Source organism: Portunus trituberculatus, chromosome 10 (genome assembly GCF_017591435.1).
Source record: "Portunus trituberculatus isolate SZX2019 chromosome 10, ASM1759143v1, whole genome shotgun sequence".
In the NCBI taxonomy this organism is placed as follows: Eukaryota; Metazoa; Arthropoda; class Malacostraca; order Decapoda; family Portunidae; genus Portunus; species Portunus trituberculatus.
In genome coordinates, this window is record NC_059264.1 from 6,095,869 (window position 1) to 6,114,082 (window position 18,214).

Sequence of the window (18,214 nt, forward strand, 5' to 3'; positions counted from 1 at the left end):
GGAAGCAAACAGACACACACAATGTTCCTCCAAAGACTCCAGCCTCCTTTTCTACTCCAGTCCTTAAAAACACCACCACCATCACCACCACCACCACCACCACCATTACACTGTATCTAACAAAACAAGTCATTTTCCAATACAGTTAGCTAAAGAAAGCCACACAACTTCCTGCATTCCTTACTTCTCTCTCTCTCTCTCTCTCTCTCTCTCTCTCTCTCTCTCTCTCTCTCTCTCTCTCTCTCTCTCCTTCACTCTCTCCCTCCCTCCCTCCCTCCCCTTTTCGCTCGGTGACTCTCCTTCCTTCACTTCATTTCACTTCCTCCTTAATTATCTCGCATTATCTCTCCACTTCCTTGTCTATTACTTCAATCTCTCTCTCTCTCTCTCTCTCTCTCTCTCTCTCTCTCTCTCTCTCTCTCTCTCTCTCTCTCTCTCTCTTCTTTTTCCTTATTGAGTTCCCACATACCTTATCTTTAAAATTCCTTCATTTATTCAGAATTTCTTCTTTCCTTCACTTCTTATATTCTATTTGTTAACCTCCTTCATCACAATAACTTCTACTACTACTACTACTACTACTACTACTACTACTACTACTACAATTACAACTACAACTACTACTACTTTTACTACTACTACCACTCCCCCACAAAAATTCCTCTCTTTCACACTCTCTTCTCACTTTCCTACATTTCTCCTCTCACAGTCAAGAAATCACACAAAACAACATAGTCCTCCTCCTCTTCCTCTTCCTTCTCCTTCTTCTCCTCCCGCTCCTCTTGCTCCTGCTCCTGCTTCCTTCACTCACCGTGCTCAAGGAAGAAGTGTGTGCCTCACTGAGACACACCTGCCTTATATACACACACCTGACTGCCTCACACCTCACAGGAAGGAAGGTCGGAGGGAGAGAGGGAGAGAGGGAGACAGGGAGATGAGGAGGGGAGAGATGACAAGGAGGAATGAAGCGAAGGAGAGAAGGGAAGGGGAACAATGCGGGAGGGTAAAGGAGATCAGAAGGAGATGAGGGGGGGAGAGAAAGAGGAGAAGGAAAAGAAGAGGAAGAGGGATGATGACAGAAAGGAGAGTAGAGATTGAGATGTTGAGAAGATAAATATGACAGACGGAGAAACAGAAATAGATGAAGTAGATGATGAGGAGGAAAAGAAAGAAGAAAGAAAACTAAAAGAAGGAAGAAGAAAGAAACAGCAGAGGCAAAGTTAAAGAAGGAAGAAGAAAGCAAGAAAAAGGAGATTGGAGGAAACAGAAAGAGAGAAAAAAGGGAAGTAAGAAGAAAAGAAAGGACGAACAACATTACGAACATAAGAGGAGATAAGAGGAACCATCCATCGCTTCTTCTCTCCCTCTTCATCTTCTCTTTATCAGCCCAAGCATTTTCCTCTTCCTTCTTCACCCAAGCTAGAATTTTCCTCCTTTTTAAGTTTTTCCAATCAGTTTCATTAAGTAAGTCTTCATTTTATTCTCCCTTCGTCCCTTTTCTTGTTCATTGATAACCTGCTACTGTCACCTGTTGATTTCCTTCTGAGGAATAATGACCTGGCAGGTGGGAGAGTTTAGCTGCAGAAGTCATCTGCTGACCGGGTCCTAGATGAGTGGGCTGCTGGCAGCGTTAACTCTGGTTTTTGTGATAGTACTCTCTCTGAGGTGAGTCGAGCTCCCAGCGTCGAGATCCCGTGGGATGTGTGACTCTTGGGCTCGACTGCGAAAAGGCAGCACCACCAGTGTTTGTGTTGGCGCTGCAGTGTGGGAGAAGTGGGGACAGAGTCCTCAGAGAGCTGTCCCGCTGCTGGCAAGAGTTTGTGCATGTCAGAGAAGGGCTTCCCTGTGGATCAGAGTGCTGGGGCTGACTGCAGGATTGCACAGTCACCACAGAAGATGCCTCGTGTAGTTGAGAGTAGTGCTGAGGGTGAGACTGGAGTGTTGAGTATTTAGAGTTAAGTTTGTTGGTTTACTTCACCCTGCAGAGACTGTTGGAGCTGGCACTCAGGGGAAGTCGTCACCTGGTGGGGATCCTGTGGCCGCGTCCCAGTGTGGTAGTTGTCGTAAAACAGGGGTAGCATGGAGACACCTGAGTCCATTATGAAAGTGTATTTACGGTAGCACAATACACAACAAGTGTAAACTGAGCGAAACGAGAGGCATGAGGCGTAGCGTGTCGCCTCAGGCGGCGGCGAGCGAGGACTGAGGGGAAGGACGTGACGTCAGACAGAAAGGGAGTATGGGAAAAACAAAGGACATGCTAACATACCAGGTAGTTGTGTCGGAGAAATTAGGGATTGCTGCCTAGGGCAGTGGGAGTCCTGATTCTGTTTGGGAGGTAATAAGAGTTTCTCTTTCACCCCACCCAGCCCCTTATGGAGTATGCTGGAGGCAGGGAGCAGATTGCTTCCCTGCAGGACCAGACTCAGACACGGAGGGTAAATGGTCATCAAGTGAGCTGCCCCTTATGATTGCTATTATAGCTAACGAGGGTTGTTGCCCCTAATATGCGGATCATGAGATATGCTGCTGGGACTGGCGTTAAGATGATGTTTGTAGGAGCGTTAGGACGTGGCGCCAGGAGACAGTGTGGAGTGAAGCTGTCTTTGATAATTTCTTGCCTGCCGCTCGTGAAGTTTCCTCAGTGGTGCTGGGGACTTTGTGGGGCCAAGTTTCTGACTGTCAGGTGTTAGGCCGGAAAAAGTTAGTGAATGGTGATGGTTGCCGTCCACATTGAAGCGACAAAGAGTCGAGCATGGTGGGGAAGGTAAACATACAGGAACAGTTACAGGGACCAGTAGAGTTTGCCTAGTGGCACGCTGGCTGGCTAGGCTGATGTTAGAGCCGGGGTTTGTGGCGAAGGGCTTTTGTTTTTATGCCATGTGGGCTTTTCACGGGATTTATGGACTAAAGGAGATTTTTTTACGGTACCTCCTGTCTAAAAGCTCACCCGCTAGGGAACCTTTACCCCGAGTAAGGAAGCCCTACCTACACTCTGACTGTGGCTAGGTTTCGAACATGTGTGCTTGGAGATCTCTCGGACACCAAAGCACGCTTGGTTCCACTGTACCACATGTGAGAGTTTCACTCCGTGTGCGGGAATGTGTGTGCTGTCGCCTGGAAAGGGGCAGCCTTTAGGTGAGTGTGGTGACTCCCGTGTCGTCGAGTGGTCGCCAGGAGTGAAGAGTGAAGGTGACGCTGCACTTGAGAGTGATGTGCAATTTTGGCCGTGAAGCACCAATTTTTTGAATGATGGTTTCAATGTAATCTGTCGTGTCCAAGAAGCAAAAAGCGAGCAAATGAGAGCATGAGTATAACTGTAGGCATGCATTCAACAAGATCGGTAGAGCAGTTATCATGAAAATAGCGATAAAAGACAGCAAGGGATGCAACATTCCGGCGGTGAGAAAGAGACTGAAGACAGTCAGTCAGAGAAGGAGAGTTGATGTGACTTAAATCTTTTGATTCCACCCTATCTAATGAAACTGTGTGAGTGGAACCCCTCAAACATGAGAAGGTGCAATAATTTGTTACTAATTTGAGAGATGATATGTGTCCCAGTTACTGTGGTGCATTATTATAGTGATATGTAGTAAAAGTTCATGAGAATCCTTTCCAGTTTAACCAGTGGGGAAGTTGCAAGTTTTCTATTTGAACTTAAAACTTAGTAAGTTAGAAAGACTTCCAAAATTTTTCATTGGAAAAGGGTGTGTTATGAGCATAGCCTCATTTTTATGGAAAAATTAGAAGCAACCACGTGATTGCCTTTTGCTATGTTGCCTTGCTGGGGAGAAAAGTTTTTGCTCTTTGTGTTTAGTGAGTGCAGACAGACGAGCAGAGTGGAGGTTGGGATGTGTCCCTCTCCCACTCCACCCCTCCCGTCCATGGTCACATGTGTAGAGAGCGGAGCGTCTCGCAAAGTTCCCGGGTTGAGGTCTGAGAGGAAGCTCGTGAGTGCCCACTGCAGGGCAAAAATATATATATATATATATATATATATATATATATATATATATATATATATATATATATATATATATATATATATATATATATATATATATATATATATATATATATATATATATATATATATATATATATATATATATATCTTTGATATTGACTCGGTATGTCCCAGCCAAGTACGTGAAGTAAAGATTCCTCTGAGACCGCCAAGGTGCTGAATCAGGCTCTGGAAGGAACTCTCTGGTGTAGGTTACAACCACACTGTTGGGTGCACGTGGCCAGCACTTGTGGCCATTTTTTTTTTCGTGGGCTGTTGGGTTTTAAATGCTATTGGTCCTGAAGCTTGGATAAGAATAGGATCAAAGGATTACAACTTTATAGTTACCTAGAGTTAGGTAATGGCGTGTGTTTTGTCCCCAATACCAGCCTGGTTAGTGTGCTGGGCTCATCGTCAGGAAGATTACAGGTAACAATTACTCAACTAGAAGGCTGCAACAAGGAATGAACGTGGGTGTTTGTTTGTTCGTTGTTCTCAATAGGAAGTATTTTACATCATGTTACATTCCTCAAATACAGTATACTTGTTCTCTTCCCAGAACTTGGCTGACATCTTTCCAGTGACGAGTGTTTGGAGGAAATAGTAATATTCCTTCCCTGTTGGAGGGTTAAGCAGCGTGGCGACCTCAGAGCATTATAGGAGTGTACCAAACGCTGAGTCATGCAGGTGCTGACTCGTTCAGTATAGCCAGCCATGGTTGATGATAGAAATGAAGAGGGAGCAGAGCCTGGCTTACGGCAAGAGGTTGTACCTGCCAGCACAGGTGAGAGTCCCGCACCAGACTGTGGAAGTACGTCTAGGTATAGATAACTTTGTTGAGGCAGTTACTGAGGAGGGACAGGTTGTGGTCCTTACAAAATACTGAAGACCGAAAAAAAAAAAAAACGAGAGGTGAGGAAAACACAGGACAAATTCATGAAGAGATAATGACAAATAAATGATAAGGAAACAAAGAACAAAGGATTCATACAAATGATAAACAGACATACACAAGTCATTTATTAAGTGCTTGAGAGACGCCACGACACAGAAATCACGTGACGGTAACAAGACAAACAAAAAAGGAGGAAAAAACAAGAGAAGAGGGAAAGCAGCACTGTAGTAGCAGATGGCCGGGGTGGGAGCAGACTGGTGTTTCAAATCATGGAGCTTGCATGTCAATCCACACTTAGCGACCGTAGGCACCACCTCCAACACTAACACCACCACCAACACCACCACCAACACCAGCATTGTGAGCCCCAGTGGAGCCGCCGCCGACGGAGCCGTGGGAGGAGCCGTAGCCGCCATACACACGGGGACGCTCGCAGATGATGGGCTTCTCGTGGTGGCAGGCGACGTCGTGCCACTTAATACCGTCGTTGTAGAAGTTGTTGAGCACGGCCAGACAGTATTCCTTGCCGTTCTCAGCGTTGTCTGGCTGGGGCTTGCCTTGGCTGAGGGAGGAGGGAGTGAGAGCATAGTATGTTAATTGGTAGTAGTGAGTGATTTGCGGGAAATAAAAGATTTTCTTTTATAATAGAGGAAATCTAACCAGAGGCAACAAAAATGATTAAATAAAGAGGCCCACTTAGCTGCTAGTTCCTGAGCAGGCTCGAGAGAGTTAGCCAAAAGAATGGGATAAATGTCTTGAAACCTCTCTCTTAAATTAATCAAGATCATAGGTAAATGGGTATACAGACACATTCATGAAGTAACACAGTGTACCACAGAAATGGATGAATGATTGAGAGCACAGGTTAAGTCCTGCATTAGGGAGGTGGACAGAACAGGAGTGAGATGATGAAAGTCGTGCATAGCGAGGCAAAGTCATGTTTGAGATATGATTTGAGAGTACGAGAATAGAACATGATTTGAAAATACAAGTAAAGAAAAAAAAAAACGAGATCTGGAAATGTTTGAGTGTGTGACTTGCTGGAGTGTGTGGCGTTACTAGTTTAGGGTTTTTAAAAAAATTTTCTGTCTTTCTTTAGTTTATTTTTGCTGGGAAGATAAGATTTGTAGAGTGCAAGATGTGATCTTATATTTCTTGGTATGTTTTGGGAATTTTTTTAGTTGTTTCTTATGAGAGTGTGAACTGTGTAAGGCAGAGAATGATGTGTTTTTATATTCTTCTGTGTTTAAAAAATATCTTTGTATCATTAAGGGAAAAGCAAGTTGTTGTTTTTTATGTTATGGCCTATAGCACCTGTAGGTATAGTTGAAGAGTATATGGAAAGCGCTGGTCAGCTTCCACTTATTAGTGGCGCAGGCAATTTTATTCATAGTGGTACCCATATTAGGGCCCATATCACCACCCAAGCGCATCTTTGGTGTAAGGTAATTATACCTCTAACTATAACCGGTGTAACATGGTGACATGTAGGTAACTTTAAACCACTCGACAAATAGCAAAGTTTTAAGACAGCACGTGGTGGGATTCGAACCTAGGCATGCACGTTTAGCCGATCCCATGCTCATCACCTTATCCACTACTACTATTATTATCAATAGTATTAGAAATAGTAGCAACAGTAGTAGTAATAGTAATAGCAGTAGTATGACGTGAGCTCACCTGCCAGTGTAAGACCAGTTGATGCCGTAGAATGGGTTGCCGGAGCCCCACTGGAAGGAGTAGCCGCTCCTGTAGCCGCTGGTCCAGATGTACTTCACGTTGTCTGGGGGGGTGAAAGAAGGGATCAGTGTGAGGGGTTGGAGGGGGCTGGGAGGGGCTACTATGTCGAAGTTTGCTCTACTACCTCCACTATTTACAAAGGCCGGAGATAATTAGCCTGGACTATCTCTTTATTAGCGCACAAAAAAAGCTAATCTGTCTGTAGAATCCTAAAAAACACGGCCAAAGTTTTCTCTTCTACCATGACTACTTCCACAAGCCTCACAGATAACTAGGTCCGTGTATCTCTTCCTTCATTAACGTAAAAAAGTTAATTTGTTGTTTCTAAAACCTTAAAAACACACTGGGAACTGGCATCTAAGTGGGCCTCTTTGTTCAATCTTTTTTTCTCTTGCCCAGTCTTTCCCATCTTACGTAAATAAATCGTTACGCACAGCCTTTGGAAAGTAGTGGAGATGGTGGTGAAGTATTACGGAATGCAATGAAAAGAGTGGAGGACACTCACCATGGTAGATGATCTTGGAGATGATGGCGTCCTCATAGGGAGTCTCGATGCTGACGCCCTGCCATCCGTAGCCCAGGGACTTGCAGTAGTAGTTGGCACTCTGGCCATCGTACTTCCTGCCTCCGTCGTGCCTCCAGGAGAAGTGGTAGTCGCTGTAGCCGTAGCTCAGATCAACCTGCGGCGGCGGGGAGGGTGTCGTGTGGCGGTGGTGGTTGTCTTACGTCAATATTAAGCTGTTTTCACATTACCGTTGCCTTAACTTTGAGAATTAAGGGGTAAAGTAACGCACAGCATTGCCACCTCAGAGATGCAGAAATGAAGAATAATGAGATAATTCCATATACGAACGTAAAGCAGACACGAAGAAAGGTACGGAGGCAAAGATACGCCCACACCCGGCATGCTGCAACACATAGCACAGTGACACGGGCTCTTAAACGCTCTGTTCTCTCACCAGGACTGTTTGCAAAGGCCACATAGATGATTGGACGAGTTTCCGTGTTTGTTTCTCCCTATGACGAGGCAGATTCTAAATTGAAGTACCACTAAAAGCTTGAAATACCCTTGAAACCTCTATGACTTTCACTATAGTCCGCTAAATATTTTGCTAAATTGGTAAATTACCATTAGATACTGAAGAAAAACCCTTGGAAACACACACTAGCAATTCTTACTGAACTACCATCGGCTATGTAAACACCGTTGCAAAACATGCAACTGAAAAATTTACATGAAAGCCCCGGTAACTTTGATTAGATCCTGTTTTATATGCAAGATCCTTGTTAAACTATCACCAAACTCATAAAAGAACACTGAAAAGCCTCAATTACTCATATTAGTCTATCAAAAATCTAGATCTTTGTTATACGACCCTTAATATAAAAAAGCATCGCTAAAATCCCAAAAACCTTCAGTGCGGCCTCTTGAACCCAGTCAAGTTAAGGTGTTGAAGCGTTTAAGAACACGTGACCACATCGGCTTAACCACCTGTGTCATTAGCGCCGCCTCGCCGCCACTCACCAGGTAGTCGTTGCTGCCGTAGCCGCCATGTCCGCCCACGATCACGCCGCCGCCCACGCCGCCGCCCACGCCACCGCCCACGCCGCCGCCCACGCCACCGCCCACGCCACCGCCCACGCCATGCCCCCCGCCGTGACTCACAACAGTAGTCACGGTACCGCCGCCGTGTCCGTACCGGTTCCCGGCAGAGGCCACCCCGAGGACCGCGAGAATGAGTGCTGCCTTCATCTGTAACACCTGCATGCACTAACACCATTGCAACACGTCTGCACCTCACTAATGTATTAATGTCTGTCTCTCTGCTTGTTCTTGTCTTCTTGTTGGTTTTCTTAATCTGTCTTCTATTTTATGCAGGAAGGCATCGGTAAGGCCTACAAAAATTACAGTGAATAAGAGGCCCACTGAGGTTTCAGGCCCATGCAGAGACAAGCGTCAGCCAAAGCCATAGAATAAGTGTCTTAAATTCGAAGAGAAAAAACAGGCAGGGATGACCTAGAACGTTTACCTTCATAATAGATATATGAGTTATTGATAAGAGGTTAAGTCTCCAGTTTAGAATAGAAATGAAGGACAGACCGAGGGTGTTCATTGTATACAAGAGGGGGCAGTTGAAGAAGAGGGGATAGTTGTCTGGTAATTTGCGTCGCATTGATAGATCAAAGACTGAGTTTTTGATGCACTGAACAATGGTAAATTTACTCTGTCCCAATCAGATATTTCTAAAATCAAAGGCAAAGTCAGATATTCTATTGCTTCCATAAGTGATGTGTTTACCTCCTGAAGGGTTGGTCGTGTGTGAAAAGACTTCACCTATTCTCATTCCACGCATTGTTCACTTGTGTCTTGTCTGTCTTTCCAAACCAAGGGAAACAATATTGATATCAAATATGTCAGTTAAAAGAGAAAAGTCAAAATAATGAAACAAAACTAGACGTGTCTTATCAACACACCTGTCCTGCACCTCACACACCATCACACACACACACACACACACACACACACACACACACACACTAACACACTTCAGACACTTAGACACATACTCGGACACACTCACGGGAAGCAAACAGACACACACAATGTTCCTCCAAAGACTCCAGCCTCCTTTTCTACTCCAGTCCTTAAAAACACCACCACCATCACCACCACCACCACCACCACCATTACACTGTATCTAACAAAACAAGTCATTTTCCAATACAGTTAGCTAAAGAAAGCCACACAACTTCCTGCATTCCTTACTTCTCTCCCTCTCTCTCTCTCTCTCTCTCTCTCTCTCTCTCTCTCTCTCTCTCTCTCTCTCTCTCTCTCTCTCTCTCTCTCCTCTCCTCCTCCCCTCTCCTCCCCTTCGCTCGGTGACTCTCCTTCCTTCACTTCATTTCACTTCCTCCTTAATTATCTCGCATTATCTCTCCACTTCCTTGTCTATTACTTCAATCTCTCTCTCTCTCTCTCTCTCTCTCTCTCTCTCTCTCTCTCTCTCTCTCTCTCTCTCTCTCTCTCTCTTCTTTTTTCTTATTGAGTTCCCACATACCTTATCTTTAAAATTCCTTCATTTATTCAGAATTTCTTCTTTCCTTCACTTCTTATATTCTATTTGTTAACCTCCTTCATCACAATAACTTCCTACTACTGCTACTACTACTACTACTACTACTACTACAATTACAACTACAACTACTACTACTTTTACTACTACTACCACTCCCCCACAAAAATTCCTCTCTTTCACACTTTCTTCTCACTTTCCTACATTTCTCCTCTCACAGTCAAGAAATCACACAAAACACCATTTTTCCTCCTCCCCTTCCTCTTCCTTCTCCTTCTTCTCCTCCCGCTCCTCTTGCTCCTGCTCCTGCTTCCTTCACTCACCGTGCTCAAGGAAGAAGTGTGTGCCTCACTGAGACACACCTGCCTTATATACACACACCTGACTGCCTCACACCTCACAGGAAGGAAGGTCGGAGGGAGAGAGGGAGAGAGGGAGACAGGGAGATGAGGAGGGGAGAGATGACAAGGAGGAATGAAGCGAAGGAGACAAGGGAGGGGGAACAATGCGGGAGGGTAAAGGAGATCACAAGGAGATGAGGGGGGGAGAGAAAGAGGAGAAGAAAAAGAAGAGGAAGAGGGATGATGACAGAAAGGAGAGTAGAGATTGAGATGTTGAGAAGATGAATATGACAGACGGAAAAACAGAAATAGATGAAGTAGATGATGAGGAGGAAAAGAAAGAAGAAAGAAAACTAAAAGAAGGAAGAAGAAAGAAACAGCAGAGGAAAAGTTAAAAAAGGGAAGAAGAAAGCAAGAAAAAGAAGATTGGAGGAAACAGAAAGAAAGAGAGAAAAAAGGGAAGTAAGAAGAAAAGAAAGGACGAACAACATTACGAACAGAAGAGGAGATAAGAGGAACCATCCATCGCTTCTTCTCTCCCTCTTCATCTTCTCTTTATCAGCCCAAGCATTTTCCTCTTCCTTCTTCACCCAAGCTAGAATTTTCCTCCTTTTTAAGTTTTTCCAAGTTTCATTAAGTAAGTCATTATTTTTTCTTCCTTCTTCCCTTTTCTTGTTCATTGATAACCTGCTACTGTCACCTGTTGATTTCCCTCTGAGGAATAATGACCTGGCAGGTGGGAGAGTGTAGCTGCAGGAGTCATCCGCTGACCGGGTCCTAGATGAGTGGGCTGTTGGCAGCGTTAACTCTGGTCTTTGTGATAGTACTCTCTCTGAGGTTAATCGAGGTCACAGCGTCGAGATCCCGTGGGATGTGTGACTCTTGGGCTCGACTGCGAAAAGGCAGCGCCATCAAGAGAGGAGTGTTTGTGTTGGCGCTGCAGTGTGGGCGGAGTAGGGACAGAGTGCTCAGGGAGCTGTCCCGCTGTTGGCAAGAGTTTGTGCGTGTCAGAGAAGGGCTTCCCGGTGGATCAGAGCGCTGGGGCTGACTGCAGGATTACAGTCACCACAGAAAATGCCTAGTGTTGTTGATAGTGTTGCTGAGGGTGAGACTGGAGTGTTGAATATTTAGAGTTAAGTTTGTTGGTTTGCTTCACCCTGCAGAACCTGCTTGAGCTGGCACTCAGGGTGAGTCGTCACCTGCTTGGGATCCTGTTGGCGATGGTCCGCGTCCCAGGTAGTTGTGTCGGAGGAATTAGGGATTGCTGCCTAGGGCAGTGGGAGTCCTGACTCTGTTTGGGAGGTAATAAGAGTTTCCCTTTAACCCCACCCAGCCCCTTATGGAGTGTGCTGGAGGCAGGGAGCAGATTGCTTCCCTGCAGGACCAGACTCAGACACGGAGGGTAAATGCTCATCAAGTGAGCTGCCCTTATGATTACTATTATAACTGACGAGGGTTGTTGCCCCTAATATGCGGATCATGAGATATGCTGCTGGGACTGGCGTTAAGATGATGTTTGTAGGAGCGTTAGGACGTGGCGCCAAGAGACATTGTGGAGTGAAGCTGTCTTTGATAATTTCTTGCCTGCCGCTCGTGAAGTTTCCTCAGTGGTGCTGGGGACTTTGTGGGGCCAAGTTTCTGACTGTCAAGTGTTAGGCCGGAAAAAGTTAGTGAATGGTGATGGTTGCCGTCCACATTGAAGCGACAAAGAGTCGAGCATGGTGGGGAAGGTAAACATACAGGAACCCGCTAGGGAACTTTTACCTCGAGTAAGGAAGCCCTACCTACACTCTGACTGTGGCTAGGATTCGAACCCGTGTGCTTGGAGATCCCTCGGACACCAAAGCACGCTTGGTTCCACTGTACCACATGTGAGAGTTTCACTCCGTGTGCGGGAATGTGTGTGCTGTCGCCTGGAAAGGGGCAGCCTTTAGGTGAGTGTGGTGACTCCCGTGTCGTCGAGTGGTCGCCAGGAGTGAAGAGTGAAGGTGACGCTGCACTTGAGAGTAATGTGCAATTTTGGCCGTGAAGCACCAATTTTTTGAATGATGGTTTCAATGTAATCTGTCGTGTCCAAGAAGCAAAAAGCGAGCAAATGGGAGCATGAGTATAACTGTAGGCATGCAGTCAGCAAAATCAATAGAGCAGTTACCATGAAAATAGCGATAAAAGATAGCAAGGGACGCAACATTCCGGCGGTGAGAAAGAGACTGAAGACAGTCAGTCAGAGAAGGAGAGTTGATGAGACTTAAATCTTTTGATTCCACCCTATCTAATGAAACTGTGTGAGTGGAACCCCTCAAACATGAGAAGGTGCAATAATTTGTTACTAATTTGAGAGATGATATGTGTCCCAGTTACTGTGGTGCATTATTATAGTGATATGTAGTAAAAGTTCATGAGAGTCCTTTTCAGTTTAACCAGTGGGGAAGTTGCAAGGTTTTTATTTGAATTTCAAACTTAGTAAGTTACAAAGTCTTCCAAAATTTTCATTGGGAAAGGGTGTGTTATGAGCATAGCCTCATTTTTATGGAAGAATTAGAAGCAACCACGTGATTGCCTTTTGCTATGTTGCCTTGCTGGGGCGAAATGTTTTTGCTCTTTGTGTTTACTGAGCGCAGACAGACGAGCAGAGTGGAGGTTGGGCTGTGTCCCTTTCCCACTCCTCTCCTCCCGTCCATGGTCACATGAGCAGAGAGCGGAGCATCTCGCAAAGTTCCCGGGTTGAGGTCTGAGAGGAAGGTTGTGAGTGCCCAATGCAGGGCAAAAGAACACACACACACACACACACACACACACACACACACATATATATATATATATATATATATATATATATATATATATATATATATATATATATATATATATATATATATATATATATATATATATATATATATATATATATATATATATATATATATATATATCTTTGATATTGATTCGGTATGTCCCAGCCAAGTACGTGAAGTAAAGAATCCTCTGAGACCGCCAAGGTGCCAAATCAGGCTCTGGAAGGAACTCTCTGGTGTAGGTTACAACCACACCGTTGGGTGCACGTGGCCAGCACTTGTGGCCATTTTTTTTTCGTGGGCTGTTGGGTTTTAAATGCTATTGGTCCTGAAGCTTGGATAAGAATAGGATCAAAGGATTACAACTTTATAGTTAGAGTTTGGTAATGGTGTGTGTTTTGTCCCCAATACCAGCCTGGTTAGTGTGCTGGGCTCATCGTCAGGAAGATTACAGGTAACAATTACTCAACTAGAAGGCTGCAACAAGGAATGAACGTGGGTGGTTTGTTTGTTCGTTGTTCTTAATAGGGAAGTAGTTCATCATATTACAGTCCTCAAATACAGTATACTTGTTCTCTTCCTAGAACTTGGCTGACATCTTTCCAGTGACGAGTGTTTGGAGGAAATAGTAATATTCCTTCCCTGTTGGAGGGTTAAGCAGCGTGGCGACCTCAGAGCAGTATAGGAGTGTACCAAACGCTGAGTCATGCAGGTGCTGACTCGTTCAGTATAGCTAGCCATGGTTGATGATAGAAATGAAGAGGGAGCAGAGCCTGGCTTACGGCAAGAGGTTGTACCTGCCAGCACAGGTGAGAGTCCCGCACCAGACTGTGGAAGTACGTCTAGGTATAGATAACTTTGTTGAGGCAGTTACTGAGGAGGGACAGGTTGTGGTCCTTACAAAATACTGAAGACCGAAAAAAAAAAAAAAACGAGAGGTGAGGAAAAACACAGGACAAATTCATGAAGAGATAATGACAAATAAATGATAAGGAAACAAAGAACAAAGGATTCATACAAATGATAAACAGACATACACAACTCATTTATTAAGTGCTTGAGAGACGCCACGACACAGAAATCACGTGACGGTAACAAGACAAACAAAAAAGGAGGAAAAAACAAGAGAAGAGGGAAAGCAGCACTGTAGTAGCAGATGGCCGGGGTGGGAGCAGACTGGTGTTTCAAATCATGGAGCTTGCATGTCAATCCACACTTAGCGACCGTAGGCACCACCTCCAACACTAACACCACCACTAACACCACCACCAACACCACCACCAACACCAGCATTGTGAGCCCCAGTGGAGCCGCCGCCGACGGAGCCGTGGGAGGAGCCGTAGCCGCCATACACACGGGGACGCTCGCAGATGATGGGCTTCTCGTGGTGGCAGGCGACGTCGTGCCACTTAATACCGTCGTTGTAGAAGTTGTTGAGCACGGCCAGACAGTATTCCTTGCCGTTCTCAGCGTTGTCTGGCTGGGGCTTGCCTTGGCTGAGGGAGGAGGGAGTGAGAGCATAGTATGTTAATTGGTAGTAGTGAGTGATTTGCGGGAAATAAAAGATTTTCTTTTATAATAGAGGAAATCTAACCAGAGGCAACAAAAAATGATTAAATAAAGAGGCCCACTTAGCTGCTAGTTCCTGAGCAGGCTCGAGAGAGTTAGCCAAAAGAATGGGATAAATGTCTTGAAACCTCTCTCTTAAATTAATCAAGATCATAGGTAAATGGGTATACAGACACATTCATGAAGTAACACAGTGTACCACAGAAATGGATGAATGATTGAGAGCACAGGTTAAGTCCTGCATTAGGGAGGTGGACAGAACAGGAGTGAGATGATGAAAGTCGTGCATAGCGATGCAAAGTCATGTTTGAGATATGATTTGAGAGTACGAGAATAGAACATAATTTGAAAATACAAGTAAAGAAAAAAAAAAAAACGTGATCTGGAAATGTTGGAGTGTGTGACTTGCTGGAGTGTGTGGCGTTACTAGTTTAGGGCTTTTAAAAAAAATTTTCTGTCTTTCTTTAGTTTATTTTTGCTGGGAAGATAAGATTTGTAGAGTGCAAGATGTGATCTTATATTTCTTGGTATGTTTTGGGAATTTTTTTCAGTTGTTTCTTATGAGAGTGTGAACTGTGTAAGGCAGAGAATGATGTGTTTTTATATTCTTCTGTGTTTAAAAAATATCTTTGTATCATTAAGGGAAAAGCAAGTTGTTGTTTTTTATGTTATGGCCTATAGCACCTGTAGGTATAGTTGAAGAGTATATGGAAAGCGCTGGTCAGCTTCCACTTATTAGTGGCGCAGGCAATTTTATTCATAGTGGTACCCATATTAGGGCCCATATCACCACCCAAGCGCATCTTGGGTGTAAGGTAATTATACCTCTAACTATAACCGGTGTAACATGGTGACATGTAGGTAACTTTAAACCACTCGACAAATAAAAAAGTTTTAAGACAGCACGTGGTGGGATTCGAACCTAGGCATGCACGTTTAGCCGATCCCATGCTCATCACCTTATCCACTACTACTATTATTATCAATAGTATTAGAAATAGTAGCAACAGTAGTAGTAATAGTAATAGCAGTAGTATGACGTGAGCTCACCTGCCAGTGTAAGACCAGTTGATGCCGTAGAATGGGTTGCCGGAGCCCCACTGGAAGGAGTAGCCGCTCCTGTAGCCGCTGGTCCAGATGTACTTCACGTTGTCTGGGGGGGTGAAAGAAGGGATCAGTGTGAGGGGTTGGAGGGGGCTGGGAGGGGCTACTATGTCGAAGTTTGCTCTACTACCTCCACTATTTACAAAGGCCAGAGATAATTAGCCTGGACTATCTCTCTCTTTATTAGCGCACAAAAAAAGCTAATCTGTCTGTAGAATCCTAAAAAACACGGCCAAAGTTTTCTCTTCTACCATGACTACTTCCACAAGCCTCACAGATAACTAGGTCCGTGTATCTCTTCCTTCATTAACGTAAAAAAGTTAATTTGTTGTTTCTAAAACCTTAAAAACACACTGGGAACTGGCATCTAAGTGGGCCTCTTTGTTCAATCTTTTTTTCTCTTGCCCAGTCTTTCCCATCTTACGTAAATAAATCGTTACGCACAGCCTTTGGAAAGTAGTGGAGATGGTGGTGAAGTATTACGGAATGCAATGAAAAGAGTGGAGGACACTCACCATGGTAGATGATCTTGGAGATGATGGCGTCCTCATAGGGAGTCTCGATGCTGACGCCCTGCCATCCGTAGCCCAGGGACTTGCAGTAGTAGTTGGCACTCTGGCCGTCGTACTTCCTGCCTCCGTCGTGCCTCCAGGAGAAGTGGTAGTCGCTGTAGCCGTAGCTCAGATCAACCTGCGGCGGCGGGAGGGTGTCGTGGCGGTGGTGGTTGTCTTACGTCAATATTAAGCTGTTTTTACATTACCGTTGCCTTAACTTTGAGAATTAAGGGGTAAAGTAACGCACAGCATTGCCACCTCAGAGATGCAGAAATGAAGAATAATGAGATAATTCCATATACGAACGTAAAGCAGACACGAAGAAAGGTACGGAGGCAAAGATACGCCCACACCCGGCATGCTGCAACACATAGCACAGTGACACGGGCTCTTAAACGCTCTGTTCTCTCACCAGGACTGTTTGCAAAGGCCACATAGATGATTGGACGAGTTTCCGTGTTTGTTTCTCCCTATGACGAGGCAGATTCTAAATTGAAGTACCACTAAAAGCGTTTAAGAACACGTGACCACATCGGCTTAACCACCTGTGTCATTAGCGCCGCCTCGCCGCCACTCACCAGGTAGTCGTTGCTGCCGTAGCCGCCACGTCCGCCCACGATCACGCCGCCGCCCACGCCACCGCCCACGCCACCGCCCACGCCACCGCCCACGCCATGGCCCCCGCCGTGACTCACAACAGTAGTCACGGTACCGCCGCCGCCGTGTCCGTACCGGTTCCCGGCAGAGGCCACCCCGAGGACCGCGAGAATGAGTGCTGCCTTCATCTGTAACACCTGCATGCACTAACACCATTGCAACACGTCTGCACCTCACTAATGTATTAATGTCTGTCTCTCTCTGCTTGTTCTTGTCTTCTTGTTGGTTTTCTTAATCTGTCTTCTTTTTTATGCAGGAAGGCATCGGTAAGGCCTACAAAAATTACAGTGAATAAGAGGCCCACTGATGTCCGAAGACGGGTGGAAAAAATTGGCAGGGATGACCCAGAATGTATACCTTCATAATAGATATATGAGTTATTGATAGGAGGTTAAGTCTCCAGTTTAGAATAGAAATGAAGGACAGACAGAGAGTGTTCATTGTATACAAAAGTGTCATTGAAGAAGAGAGGATAGTAGTCTGGAAAGTTGTGTGAAGTTGATAGATGGAACATTGAGTTTACTCTGTCCCAATCAGATTTCAGAGATCAAAAGTCAGATATTCTATTGCTTCCATAAGTGATGTGTTTACCTCCTGAAGGGTTGGTCGTGTGTGAAAAGACTTCACCTATTCTCATTCCACGCTTTGTTCACTTGTGTCTTGTCTGTCTTTCCAAACCAAGGGAAACAATATTGATATCAAATATGTCAGTTACTAAAGAAAAGTCAAAATAATGAAACAAAACTAGACGTGTCTTATCAACACACCTGTCCTGCACCTCACATACCTTCACACAACACACACACTAACACACTGATTCCTACTAAAGCTACACACACACACACACACACACACACACACACACACACACACACACACACACACACACACCTAAGCACACTTCAGACACACAGACACATACCCAGACACATTCACGGCACACACACACACAGACACACACAATGTTCCTCCAAAGACTGCAGCCTCCTCTTCCACTCCACCCCATAAAAACACCACCACCACCACCACCACCTCCACTACCACCACCACCGCAGCCATCACCATTACACTGTATCTTACAAAACAAGTAATCTTCCAATACAGTTAGCTAAAGAAAGCCACACATAACTTCCTGCATTCCTTACTTCTCTCTCTCTCTCTCTCTCTCTCTCTCTCTCTCTCCTTCACTCTCTCTCTCCCTCCCTCCCTCCCCCCTTCGCTCGGTGACTCTCCTTCCTTCACTTCACTTCCTCCTTAATTATCTCGCATTATCTCTCCACTTCCTTGTCTATTACTTCAATCTTCTTTCTCTCTCTCTCTCTCTCTCTCTCTCTCTCTCTCTCTCTCTCTCTCTCTCTCTCTCTCTCTCTCCTTCACTTCTTATGTGCCGTATCTTTATCTAGTATTCCTTCATTTACTCAAAATTTCTTCTTTCGTTCAACTCTTTCATTCTTTTCATTCGTTTTCTTTATCACAGTA

At 44.9% G+C, this 18,214-nt stretch overlaps 2 protein-coding genes across 4 annotated transcripts in view; both read right to left on the minus strand.

Annotated features, from left to right (window-relative positions):
• Positions 1-5,013: 5,013 nt before the first annotated feature.
• Positions 5,014-8,424, minus strand: LOC123502124 (keratin, type I cytoskeletal 9-like). Its single transcript, XM_045251342.1, has 4 exons — positions 8,167-8,424; positions 7,147-7,321; positions 6,582-6,684; positions 5,014-5,463 (listed from the first exon to the last, which is right to left on the minus strand). Exons 1-4 carry the CDS (start codon positions 8,407-8,409, stop codon positions 5,196-5,198), a joined length of 789 nt encoding a protein of 262 aa, XP_045107277.1. The 5' UTR covers positions 8,410-8,424; the 3' UTR covers positions 5,014-5,195.
• A 5,461-nt stretch (positions 8,425-13,885) lies between these two features.
• Positions 13,886-18,214, minus strand: part of LOC123502118 (shematrin-like protein 2) — a 49,642-nt gene continuing 45,313 nt past the window's right edge. For 2 of the 3 annotated variants that reach the window (XM_045251334.1, XM_045251336.1), the window contains 4 exons: positions 16,657-16,863; positions 16,040-16,214; positions 15,471-15,573; positions 13,886-14,347 (listed from right to left, as the gene is read on the minus strand). In XM_045251334.1, coding sequence (XP_045107269.1) covers positions 14,068-14,347; positions 15,471-15,573; positions 16,040-16,214; positions 16,657-16,863 — 765 coding nt within the window. In that variant the 3' untranslated portion in view covers positions 13,886-14,067. Of the gene's footprint in view, positions 14,348-15,470; positions 15,574-16,039; positions 16,215-16,656; positions 16,873-18,214 lie in introns of all 3 variants that reach the window. The other variant, XM_045251333.1, reaches the window with a different exon arrangement.

What these genes read in the sequence shown, in the direction of transcription:
- LOC123502124 (XM_045251342.1), bottom strand. Translation starts at nt 8,409, where the DNA reads ATGCAGGTGTTACAGATGAAGGCAGCACTCATTCTCGCGGTCCTCGGG. An exon ending in ACGGCAGCAACGACTACCTG is followed by an intron (nt 7,322 to 8,166) that starts GTGAGTGGCGGC and finishes CCGCCGCCGCAG; the next exon opens with GTTGATCTGAGCTACGGCTA. An exon ending in CTCCAAGATCATCTACCATG is followed by an intron (nt 6,685 to 7,146) that starts GTGAGTGTCCTC and finishes TCACCCCCCCAG; the next exon opens with ACAACGTGAAGTACATCTGG.